General features: G+C 37.1%; 1 protein-coding gene across 1 annotated transcript in view; it reads left to right on the top strand.

Moving 5' to 3' along the window:
• Nucleotides 1–12391, top strand: part of IPO11 (importin 11) — a 198499-nt gene that overhangs the window by 13459 nt on the left and 172649 nt on the right. The window contains exons 2-3 of the mRNA XM_060635693.3: nucleotides 6501–6644; nucleotides 10206–10306. Of these exons, the coding sequence (XP_060491676.1) occupies nucleotides 6507–6644; nucleotides 10206–10306 (239 nt within the window). The 5' untranslated portion in view covers nucleotides 6501–6506. The remainder of the gene's footprint in view (nucleotides 1–6500; nucleotides 6645–10205; nucleotides 10307–12391) is intronic.

Genomic DNA, 12391 nt, shown 5'->3' with positions numbered 1-12391 from the left:
CCCTCACTCCCTCCCCTTCTTCCCTTTTCATCTTTTGCTATTTACCGTCAAGTCTTCAGATTTTTTTTTTTTTTTTTTTTTTTTTTATGGAGATGAGCTATGTGTCTGGATCATTACCAGGTGGCAGTAACAGTAGCAACCCTATTAATTTCTGTATTCTAATTCCAAAAAAGGGTATTGAAGTGTAGTTTGCTGTGTGTACCACCCTCTAACCTGACCACCAGTCATCAATGGTCATCTTTTTAAAGATTTTATTTTTATGTAATCTCTGCACCCAACATGGGCTTGAACTCCACAACCCTTCGATCAAGAGTTGCATGCTCTACTGACTGAGCTGGCCAGGTGCTCTGGTAGTCACCTATCTTTTATTCAAATAAAAGTTTATTTCTGTAGTGTTATGTTTGAAGGTCTCACTACATTATTCCCCGTTCTTTGTCACCATTGCTATCCTTTCAAATGAATTCTACAATTGAGCACTCTGTTAATATTTCCTACATAGAAAACGTGATCCTTTTAAATTATTAGGGATTCAGGAATCTTTTTGACAGTTTCTCCAGGAACCTATTAGGTGAGAACACGGTGTGTTTGTAGGTGTTCGGGAGTAGGGTGGTGTGGTGAGTGCATTTTATGTTACAGTAGGAAGAGCTTGTGTTCTAAAGACTTGGTTATCAGGCCTCACTCTGCCATATACTAGTTTGCTACCTGACCCTGGATAACTCTGTTGATAACTCTAAGTCCTTCCTCTTATAAAACAGTGATATTAATCCACATGCCAGATTTACTTTTATAGGCTTGTTATGGCATCTTTAAAAAAGTTTAATAGGCTTTAGCATTGTGGTATTTTAAATAATCCATTATAGGTCTGTCATTCCTGAATCGTTATTTTTGATGATGCATTTAATCTGCAATTTAGGAAGTGATTGCTTTTTAAAGCTTCCTTTAAAAGTTAATTAGCACTTTGTAATCTTTCTAGCAGAAGTTCTGAATGGTGGTTTCTCAGGCCTAAAAGCCGTTTGCCCATGAAATAAACCATTCATAATATTGTTTGTGTGGAGGAAATACACTGGATTCCAACTGGTATTCTAGAATCTTAGTTTTTACAGTTAAAAAAATTTTTTTATTCATTTTTTGAGAGAGAGAGACAGAGGATGAGTGGGGGAGGGGCAGAGAGAGAGAGAGACACAGAATCTGAAGCAGGCTCCAGGCTCTGAGCTGTTGGCACAGAGCCCGATGTGGGGCTCAAACTCGTGAACTGCGAAATCATGACCTGAGCTGAAGTCTGACACTTAACCTACTGAGCCACCCAGGTGCCCCTTTACAGTTTGTTTTAGTGATTAGAATAGTCCTCTCTGCTTCACACCTCAGTATCTCCCAGAATTTGGGTAGAGAAAGAGACCCTTTTTGATTCTTAACCTAACAACTATTATAGTGCATGGCACAAAATTGGTTCTCCAGAAGTATATGAACTGAGCTCTTTGTCCCAGACTATATGGGCTTCTTGGGAACAAAGTTCAAAAGCAGGGGGAGGAAGGACAGAGTATATACTTCTGTGGAAGACCTGAATGGAGCAAGCTACTTGAGGGAGATAGGGATGGAAACTCTAGCAGCTTCCAGCACAACAGGTGAATGGTGATGGTAAAGTGAAGCATAAAAGATACAAGTACATAGGCTTAAGGATTGCCTTGCTCTGAAGGTCCAGACAAGTGTGAAGCTGTGTATGTGTGTGTGAACACTCTGCACTGTCTTTGCTGTAGGTAAGAAGTGCTCTGGAGGCTGACATTAGTCAGTGATTTTATTTTTCAAGTAGTAGTTCCCAAAATGCTAAAACCAGTAAGTGAAAGAACAACTGTTGAGAAACAGAATAGTTCCAGCCATAGATAATTTGCTGAGTACAATGTAGAAACAAACAGACCTTTAGAGTGAGGATGTCTATCAGTCACCAGCTCACCTAGGGACATGGCCTTTTTCTTTTTTGAGTTGGGTGGAGATGAGTTCTGCCAGAACCTTTTCTCTGTTATTTTTGAATTTTTTGAATTTTTATTTTTTTTTAACGTTTATTCTTGAGAGAGAGAAAGAGAGTGTGAGTAAGCAGGGAAGGGGCAGAGAGAGAGGGAGACGCAATCTGAAGAGGCTCCAACCTCTGAGCTGTTAGCACAGAGCCTCATGTGGGGCTTGAACTCAAGAGTTGTGGGATCATGACCTGGGCCTAAGTCAGATGCTTAACCAACTGAGCCACCTAGGCACCCTGTTTTTCTCTGTTATTATATTCATATATTCACATATTCTTCCAGTGACTTTGTTGGTACAGATGTAAAAGTCCAGACTTTTTTTTTTTTCTCCTGCAAGGTCACACATGATCTGTTCCTGTCTGCTTCTTCAACCTCATCTGGTTCCATTTTCTCCTTTTCTCATTAAGTGTCAATCGTATTGGCCTTCTTAAGTTTGTTTCTGATCTTAAGGCCTTGTTTTCATTTGTTTTCCCTGTCTGTCTGGAGCCCTGCTTTCAGATCTTTGCCTGCCTGGGTCTCTTGTCTTTCACGTCTCTTTTAAATGTCACTTAAGAGAAGCCTTCCCTGAAGACCCAATCTAAAGTAACACATTCAGAGGCACCTGGGTGGCTCAGTTGTTTGAGTGTCCGACTTTTAATATCAGCTCAGGTCATGATCCCAGGGTGGTGGGATTGACCGCATTGGACTCTGTGCTGAGCGTGGAGCCTGCTTAAGATTCTTTCTCTCTCCCTCTCTCACCCACTTGTGCACATGCACACTCTCTCTCTCTCTAAAAAATAAAAATATAAAATAACACATTCACTTATGGTCGATATTTAACATGATTGTATTTTCTTCATATTACTCCTTCCTCCCTCTCTCCCTCCCTCTCTTTCTTTCACAGAAATACCTTTTTCCATTGGAATGTATGCAGCCTGAAGTTAGGGACACTATTTTGTTTGCTGCACTATTTTATTCTCAGCACCTAGAACAGTGCCTGGTACATAGCAGGCTTTCAGCAGTTTTATTGAATAAATCCATTAATTAGCTGTCATGTGGTACAGTGTAAAGTACTCTTTTGTTCAAAATTGATCACTTACTTTATTCACCAGATACCAATAAAGCATATATCCTGTATCTTGTTGGGCTCTTGGTACTACAAAGTTGTCAGTTTTGTCCCTGGAGGTAGACAGTATTAGATACTGATTAAGACCATTGGCTTTGGTGTTCAAGTTCAAGCACTGCTGCTTAGTAGATGGTGGCCTTGGAAAGGTAAGGTCTCTAATCCTTTAGTTTTTTACCTAAAATATGGGGATAATTGGGGAGCCTGGGTGGCTTAGTCGGTTAAGCATCTGACTTCAGCTCAGGTCATGATCTCACGGTTCGTGGGTTTGAGCCCCACATTGGGCTCTGTGCTGACAGCTCAGAGCTTGGAGCCTGCTTCGGATTCTGTGCCTCCCTCTCTCTCTGCTCCTTCCCTCGCTCATGCTCTGTCTCTCTCTCGCTCTTTCTCTCTCAAACATTAAAAAAATTAGAAAATGGGGATAAAGATATCTACTACATAGATTTATTACTAGGAATAAATAATAAAGCATTTAGTACTATGCTTGGCATATATATATATATGTATATGTATATATGTATATGCTCAGATTGGTGCTTTTTTTTTTTCCTTTTTTGTTTTTAAGTTTATTTACTTCTTTTGAGAGAGAGTGTGTGTGTGTGCACACAAGCAGGGGAGGGGCAGAGAAAGAGGAGGAGAGAGAATCCCAAGCAGGCTCCATGCTGTTAGTACAGAGCCCAATGCAGAGCTTGATCTCACAAACTGAAATCATGACCTGCGCTGAAACCAAGAGTTGGACACTTAAATCAACTGAGTCACCTAGGCGACCCAGATACTGGCTCTTTTTAAGAAAAATTTTTATTTTGAGATGCCTGTGTGGGTCCTTTGGTTGAGTGCCTGACTTTGGCTCAGGTCATGATCTTGAGGTTCATGAGTTTGGGTCCCATGTCGGGCTGTGTGCTGACATCTCAGAGCCTGTAGCCTGCTTCAGTTCAGATTCTGTGTCTCCCTCTCTCTCGGCCCCTGCCCTACTCATGCTCTGTCTCTGTCTCAAAAATAAACATTAAAAAAAATTTAAAAAAAGAAAGAAAAATGTTTATTTTAGCCAGGTGCTCTTTCATTAATTGGGGGAGAATCACTGAATTTAGTGTTTTCCATACCCTAGACAATTCCTTGTGAGAACTACAGATCAATGCTGGTCTGTTCTTCTTTTATAGGAATGTATGATCGAAACTACTGTACATTTTGACATCCACTGAGTTGCTGCAGAGCTGGATTTTCAGGTGTACCTCAGTTGTAGATGTTCAAAAGTTGTATTTCTCATACTTTGGCAGTGATAAGATTTACCTAGAGAACTTACTACGGCACTCATTTTTGACCCCCAGCCCCTATTTTCATGATGGAAGTTTGGAGAGAGACTTGAGAATTTTTATTTCTGTGAGGTGATGCTGGTATTTCTAAAGTAGGGCTTTTCAAAGTTATCCAAATACAGTAGCCACTAGCCACTAGCCACATGCGGCTATTGAGTACTTGAAAGGTGGCTAGTTCAAAATACGATGTGCTTTAAGTGTAAAGTACACAGGACTTTGTAGACTTACTATTAAGAAAAGCGTAAAATATCAAAATTAGTTTTTTCAAAATATTGATTATATGTTAAAATGGTAATGTTTGGGATATATCCAGTTAAATATAATATTAAAAATAATTCCACATCTTTTCACTTCTTAATGTGGTTGCTAGAAAATGTAAAATTGCGTACATGACTTGCTTTTGTGCCTTGTATTATATTTCTCTTAGAAAAACATACTGCCCGTCTCTTGAAAATATCTTCTAAGGTCTCCATAAGGTAAATTTCTCTGAGATAGCCTGTTTTTGAAATCATACATTACCAACAAGCCCTCTAAATTGAGTGAAAATCCATTCACTTGTTTTCAGGTGATAATGAACACAGAGACTTACATTGTTCAAGGAACTCCAGGTTAGGGAGGGAGGCAATATATATTTACAAGGCATCCTAGTCAGTTCTAAAGTACAGACCAGAACAGACTACTAATTTAAAATTTGAGTTTACTTCCGTTGCTAATTGGTAGTATTTTGTGTTCCACTTATCGTATCCTAGCCCTCCTTTACTCACACAGGCTTTAAAATTGTTGGTTTTCCTGGGGCGCCTGGGTGGCTCAGTCGGTGGAGCATCCAACTTCAGCTTAGGTCATGATCTCAGTCTGTGAGTTTGAGCCCCACATCAGGCCCTGTGCTGACAGCCCTGAGCCTCAAGCCTGCTTCAGATTCTGTGTCTCCCTCTCTCTCTCTCTGCCCCTCCCCCACTTATGCTCTGTCTCAATCTCTCTCTCTCTCTTTCTCTGTCAAAAATAAATAAACATTAAAAAAAAATTTAAAAAATTGTAAGTTTTCCTTGAAAAGTTTAATATTTTGTGCCATTTCTTGTTGAGTCAGCATTTGGATCCTCCTTTTCATTAGTCTTTGCAGTTTAATTACAACTCTTAGGAATTGGTTGCTTTGGCTGTGTTTATGGGTTAATGACCTTCATACTTTTACTATCTGGAACAGTCTTCAGTTTTAGATAGAATTACAATCACAAGGCTGATTCTCAGTCACTTTTGCTTTGAGATTTATTTTCTGTTTTTAGCTTTCAATTTTTTGAAAATTGCTTCATATAAGCATTTTGTGTACATGCTTCATATAAGCATTTTGTGTACAATTATACGTACTTGGGTCAGTATACAATTGTACACTGTTTCGGGGGTGATTAGAAACAATGCTTAGAAAACTATCAATAAATTGCTAAATGTATTTTTAGAATGGCTTCAGATATTTGGTATAGGATTAGATGATCCAGTCCTTAAGGTTTATATTTTTATATTATATTTTATGTTTATTGATTTAGTTCATTTTTTCCCCACAGTATTTCTTGAATATACCTTTGTCTTTTAAATTTTAGAAAATACTTTGAACACGTGTTATTGATGGAATATAAGATGATGTTATGAGGTACTTAGCAATAAGTCAAAGAATAAATTTCTTTTTCATTTTTCTAACTTTGGTCTTAGTAGGGATAAAGTGGTAAATTCTTATAACACTTAATATTCTTCTTTTAAAAACTAGGAAGGTATTATACTTAGCCTTAGGCAGACCGTGATATTTAATCAGAATTTAGTTCTTTGGTTTTTGTGTGTGGGTTTCTTATTTGCAATTTACTATTACCTTCTACTAATGGGACATTGAAGACAGTTTCCATCAGAAATAAGTTGATTTAAGCAGAAGTTAGTTGAATTACCAAAATTCTAAGTTAGAAATCCAGCAGAAACATGCGAGGGTAGGTGAATGAAGTACAGGAATAATTCAGATCATTGAACCTTTTTCTCCACTTATGTTACTGTTGATTTTTTATGTATAATGTTGATTCACATATGTTAACTTATCTTTACCAGGTGTCCATGGATCTCAATAGTGCCAGCACTGTTGTTCTTCAGGTCTTAACACAGGCCACCAGTCAGGATACTGCTGTATTAAAACCAGCAGAGGAGCAACTGAAACAGTGGGAGACACAGCCAGGTTTCTATTCAGTGTTATTGGTAAGTTGTTGTAAAATAGTTGATTACTATTTTTAATAAAACGAGACACCATTTAATTGTTCTCAGAATCTACTTGTACTGGTGGTTTACCTTAGTGAAACTGATCCAGATGTTTGCCTGTCATTGCCACTGCCATTTATTAATTCAGGGCATGGCACTTGAGAGTGTTGAAATGTTTGTTGATTGTTGAATAGATAACTGAACAGGGTATTGGTAATGTCTGCTCAGAAGGCAGGACACTGCTGATACTCTGTTTTAGCATGTTCATGCTGACTTCAGGACTGTAGACAGTACACTTTCATGTTTTGTCTTTATTCTTGCCCCAGTTAATTTATGTTGTCACAGTTGTTCAGTCTCTCTACTGCAGCATAAGTCTTTGCTCAGTGTGTTGCTTTATTATTATTATTTTTTTATTGCTTATTTATTTATTTTGACAGAAAGCTTGGGGGAGGGGGAGAGAGAGAATCCCAAGCAGGCTCCATGCTGTCAGTGCAGAGCTGGCTGTGGGGCTTGATCTCAGGGACTGTGAGATCATGACCTGAACCAAGATCAAGAGTAGGATGCTCTACTGACTGAGCCACCCGGGGGCCCTTACTCACTGCATTGCTTTAAAACATGGTTTTCTTTTCCCCATCTAAAAATTTCATTTTCTTGACACATTTGATCTTATGGGTGTTATGGAAAATAGTCTAATAATTAGCAATATATGCTTTAACTAAACTTTTCTAGGAGTTCAAAGCTTTGGTTTATAAAAATTATTTTCTGAATGCCAGAATAAAAGAATGTCTTTTTTTGTACTGACAGTCTTCTTTATTCTTTTCCTTCTTATGAAAATTTCGCAACTCTGATGAGTGTTTTTTGCATTTGGCAAGGGCAGTAAGGCTGCCAATTGGATCACAATTTGATCCAGTTTTGAGACTTGGTTGTAAATGCCGAACAAACTCTTCACCATATCTTTTTTTTTTTTTTTTTTTTTTTTTTTTTTGAGAGCATGAACAGGTAGGGTGGGGAGAAAGGTGGAGTGGGTGGGGGGAAAGAGAGAGAACAGAGAAAGAAAGGAAAGAAGGAAGAAAAGGACAAGAAAAGGGAAGGAAAGAAAGAAAAGAAGGAAGAAAAGGAAAAGGAAAGGAAAGGAAGGAGAATCTTAAGCAGGCTACATGCCCAGTGTAGAGCCAGACATGGGGCTTGATCCCATGACCCTGGAATCATGACCTGAGCCCAGAATCAAGAGTCGGATACTCAACTGGCTGAGCCACCCAAGCACCCCTTGTTTACTGTATCTTATAAAAATAGAAGATTATGAAAGTTGACATACATATTCTTGATTTCATGGCTAAAATGCTTGAGTTACTTGTTAAACTTAGGAAGATACTAGTCATACCTAGAATCATACTTGATATTCTGAATATAAGTGAAAGTTGGGTGTTTGGCCCAGTGGAAAAAAGGTAAAAAACATTGATTAAAAAATAAAAACAGATTGCTTTTTAAAGATACTGAAGATAATATTCTATCCTTTTTTCGATAACCCTACTGTCACGTTTGTAAAATTTGGGTACAGAATATTTCTGAGTATCTTTATTCTTCATATGTTTATTTAAATGAATATACTGGATAATTAGCCTTGTGTTTTTTCAGGTCAAAATATAAAACACTTGTGGTATTTCTAATTTGGGTTACTCCCAGACCTTAAAAAAAACAGTAGCTTGCTGATTAACTGTTTGCTTCTTGTGCAGTTATGAATTGTTACTTTTAAGTGCCTAAGCCTTTTGTTTTTATGTTTACTAGCTCTACTTTTCTTCTTAGAGGGATAGTAAAATTTCTTTTAGATGGGATAGATTATAACAGATGGAGAAATTAAGTTACAGGCAGGAATTTTTTAATTTTCCCTGAACTCACTGTCTTGGTACTTTTAATCTCTTGTTGTCTTAGCTGTTCTTTCTAGTTTGGAGGTGGAAAATTTGCATTCCTGATCTTCAGACTTGTGTTCCTGTCTTGTTCTTCAAAGTACTTCAGGACTATTTCTACTTGGATTGACACCTGCAGCTTGACTTTTCTTGGTTCGCGAAGTTTAGGCGAGACAGGCAGATAGCCACCAACTTTCCACATTATTTCCATCCATTTGTTCATTTGCTCCTCAGGTATTTATGACTCTGTCTTTTGTGGAAGGCAGACATGTAAAGTGTTAAAATCGAATGCGATTAATGTGGTGGAGAAGTCCATTCTTTCTTTTGCAAAGGAGACCTAAAAGAGGGTCTCTGTCTTAGTTGTCAGGGGTATTAAAGAATAAATGGACATTACACAACTCTCTTTGTAAATTTTATTTCTGGTATGTACGTGGTTTTCTAAAAATGGGATATTTCTAAAAACATACCTGTTTTTTATAGTTTACATGTGATGTTTTTCTGTAGTAAGGAACATATGTCCACATCATTGCTTTTGGTTTTGAGGTTTTCCCACACAAGGTTGTGTTTAGGAGTTCAACTTTGGGAATTTGAGTAGTTTTTGGTCTGAAGTGTAGTGCAATTTCAGTCAGTTAAGACACTCCTCATTTCCCCTATGTAACCACTAACCTAGATAAGTTTTTTATAAAAAAACAAAACACTTTATGGGCACCTGGGTGGCTCAGTCGGTTGAGCATCCTGAGCATTCGGCTCAGGTCACACTCTTCATGGTTTGTGAGTTCAAGCCCTGCATCGGGCTCTATGCTGACAGTAGTGGGGGCCTGGTTTGGATTCTCTGTCTCCCTCTCTGTCTGCCCCTCCCCTGCTTGCTCTTTCTCCATCTATCTCTCAAAAATAAATAACCATTAAAAAAAAAAGAAATAAAACACTTTAATTCTGTGTTTGTGATGTCTTAGTGTTAACATTTGTTGTATTTTTATTTCCATATACAAGTGTTATGAATTTTTGTTAATTTTAGTAATGTTTTTGGTAAAAATGTATAAAGGTCACAGAACAGTTATAATTTTCTCCTTGATCATTAAGACCTTGTTGCATGCTTTATTTGCACAGTCATTTTTATGATCTCCTGCAGCTCTGCAAAGCAAGGACTGTCTGTACTTGAATTAATGTTCTGTCACATTTATTTGTAAGCTTGATTATTTTGATAAGAGAATACTTTGAAATAACGCCTTTCATAGGATGTGCTGATAATGCAGGGGCTTTGACTCCTTAGAATCTTTGAATGTATGCTTTGGTGGGTCTACTTTTTTTTTAATTGAGAAGATATTTATTTCAGTGTTTTGTGTGTAGGTTGTGGTATATAATTATGTTTCTTTTTTTCTGAGTTTAATTTTTTATTAGGAAAATTTTCAGACATCTAAAAGTAGACTAAATGGATCCCAAATATTTATTACTCAGCTTAAAAATGAACATACTTCTACCACGTGTGCTTTCTTACATGAACTCTGGAGCTCATAGAGATTTAGAAAACATGTTCTCTGTAGCGATAACACTTAAGTGAAACATTTAAAGTGTTATCCATATTTCACTATGGGTAAAGTAATTATACTTTAACTTATGACATGTTCATTTTAATGCTTGTTTTTTGTTTTTTTTACAGAATATTTTTACAAACCACACTCTGGATATAAATGTAAGGTGGCTTGCTGTGCTATATTTTAAGAATGGAATTGATCGTTATTGGAGACGTGTAGCACCTCAGTAAGTTCTGTCACTCTCCCTGGCCCATGTAATCCTTTCCAGATTCGGGGCAGTATACAGATGTTCCTCTTAATCTTTATTCTTTATGTGGAAGAATGCATTTGTGCTTGCTTCAGCACACACATTAAGTTAGAACAGTGCAAGGAAGGTCAGCATGGTCCCTGTGTAGGATGACATTCACTTTCTTAAAGCATTTGATATTTAAAAGAAAAATGTGTTAACTACTGAAGAAGTAAAGGGTTCTATATGTCAGTATTCCTATTACTGCTTTTCTCCCCGAGTTATTTTTATTTAAGAGGGAGGCTGTGGATTTCTTGCTGTCTTTTGCTTTTGAGGGTATCTAATTTTATGGGCACAAAAATGCTAAGTGAATGAATTAGGTTGCAAAGTTTTTTTGTTTTTTTTTTTAAGAGAAGTATGAGGTTAGGATTTTGAAAAAAAGTTACTGAGAAGGAAATCCCAGGTCATTTTACCTTCCAAGTCTTCTGCATAATTGCCTTTGTGGTGGGAATAGGGTCGTAGCCATTTGTCATCCCCTCAGATTGAGTTGTAACTGCTCTATAGATGGTTAAGTGAAAAGATATCTCTTGATAGTTAATTATATGTTATGTAATAGATGGAAATTAAATATAGACATGACCCTTGAATTCATTTGATAAAATAGAGTGAACTTTGCTAAAGAAGTAACTTAGTCTTTGTTCCCCAGTAGATGGCACTATAGCTCTTTATGTTCTTTATATTCATAAGTCCTTAAAAAAATAAACTTGTCAGAGTACTTCAAGGTGCGTATAGAATATGCTCTTGAATAATATTAGAAGCAATGAGAATATTTAAAGAAATTTTTTTTGATGTTTATTTTTGAGAGAGAAAGGGAGAGCGTGAGCAGGGGAGGGACAGAGAGATAGGGAGACACAGAATCTGAAGCAGGCTCCAGGCTCTGAGCTGTCAGCCCAGAGCCCAATGCTGGGCTCAAACTCATGAGCCATGAGATCATAACCTGAGCCGAAGTCAGACACTTAACCGACTGAGGCACCCAGGCACTCCAAAACAACTAGAGTATTGTAAGGCTGCACTAAGGATACTGTAATATAAAATAAACATTTCTCTTACTTTAGAATTCATAATTTTGAGAGAAATGAAGTAGTGATGAGGAATTGTGTATTATTGATTTACTGGAACCATTGCAGCACTGCACACCTTTCTATTGCTCTGTCCAATTAAATTTTAGATAGCTCTGAAAATTCATTCTGTTTTACCAGTTAATATGAAGAATATGGTTACCAATGACAATTTTGGAAGGTAGAATTAAAGGTAGATTCAATTAAAGGTAGATTCAATATTTCAGATCATACATTCACATAAAGAATTAAAAATGGGAATTTAGTTTAAATATGAAAAGTTAAAGGGGATATATGGTATTAGGTACTTAAATCCGAAGCTTTTTCTTTTAGTATAGATTGAGATATACCCTGGAATGGAGATGAATGTGGGGAGGGAGCAAGGATGGTAAGAATGTACTCAGAAACGCAGCAAGGGAGCAACACTCAGTTATGGAACTCATTTAAATTTAACACACTTAAAACATCTGCTTGTGTGTGTTCTTATCTAAGTTTCATCTTATATAGTTCCTGCCCCTACCGCTATTTTCACGGAATGAGCATCAGTTTGAACTTACAGATCATTACTGTATATAATTCAACTTTAACTGGGTCCTAATTAATTAGATACTATGCAGTTTGTGCTTGGAAACTAATCTGAATTCATCTAGTGATAGCATGTGCATGAAATTAAAGGTGCAGTGTTAACCATTAGTGGAGAATTGCTAAAGACATGAGTTTTCTCCAGGTTAATATCTAAGTTGGAAGTACAACACAATCATAAAAGGATTAAAGAGATCATTTTTCATGGGAAAGCCTAGACTTGCATTAGGCTTTGACTCTTTTTCACCTGAATGTTTCTTAATCTTGTTTTCTCATTTGTTTACTCACCTGGTCATAGTTAAGGTTTATAGAGACTGTTATTGAAGTACAATATACAACATAACTGAGAAAGTGCACAAATGAAGGGTACAGTTTTAATATTTAT

The sequence above is a fragment of the Panthera onca genome, chromosome A1, assembly GCF_046562875.1.
Source record: "Panthera onca isolate mPanOnc1 chromosome A1, mPanOnc1 haplotype 2, whole genome shotgun sequence".
NCBI lineage: Eukaryota > Metazoa > Chordata > Mammalia > Carnivora > Felidae > Panthera > Panthera onca.
Note: the sequence above shows the minus strand (reverse complement) of the source record. Positions and strands in the feature narration are given on the sequence as shown.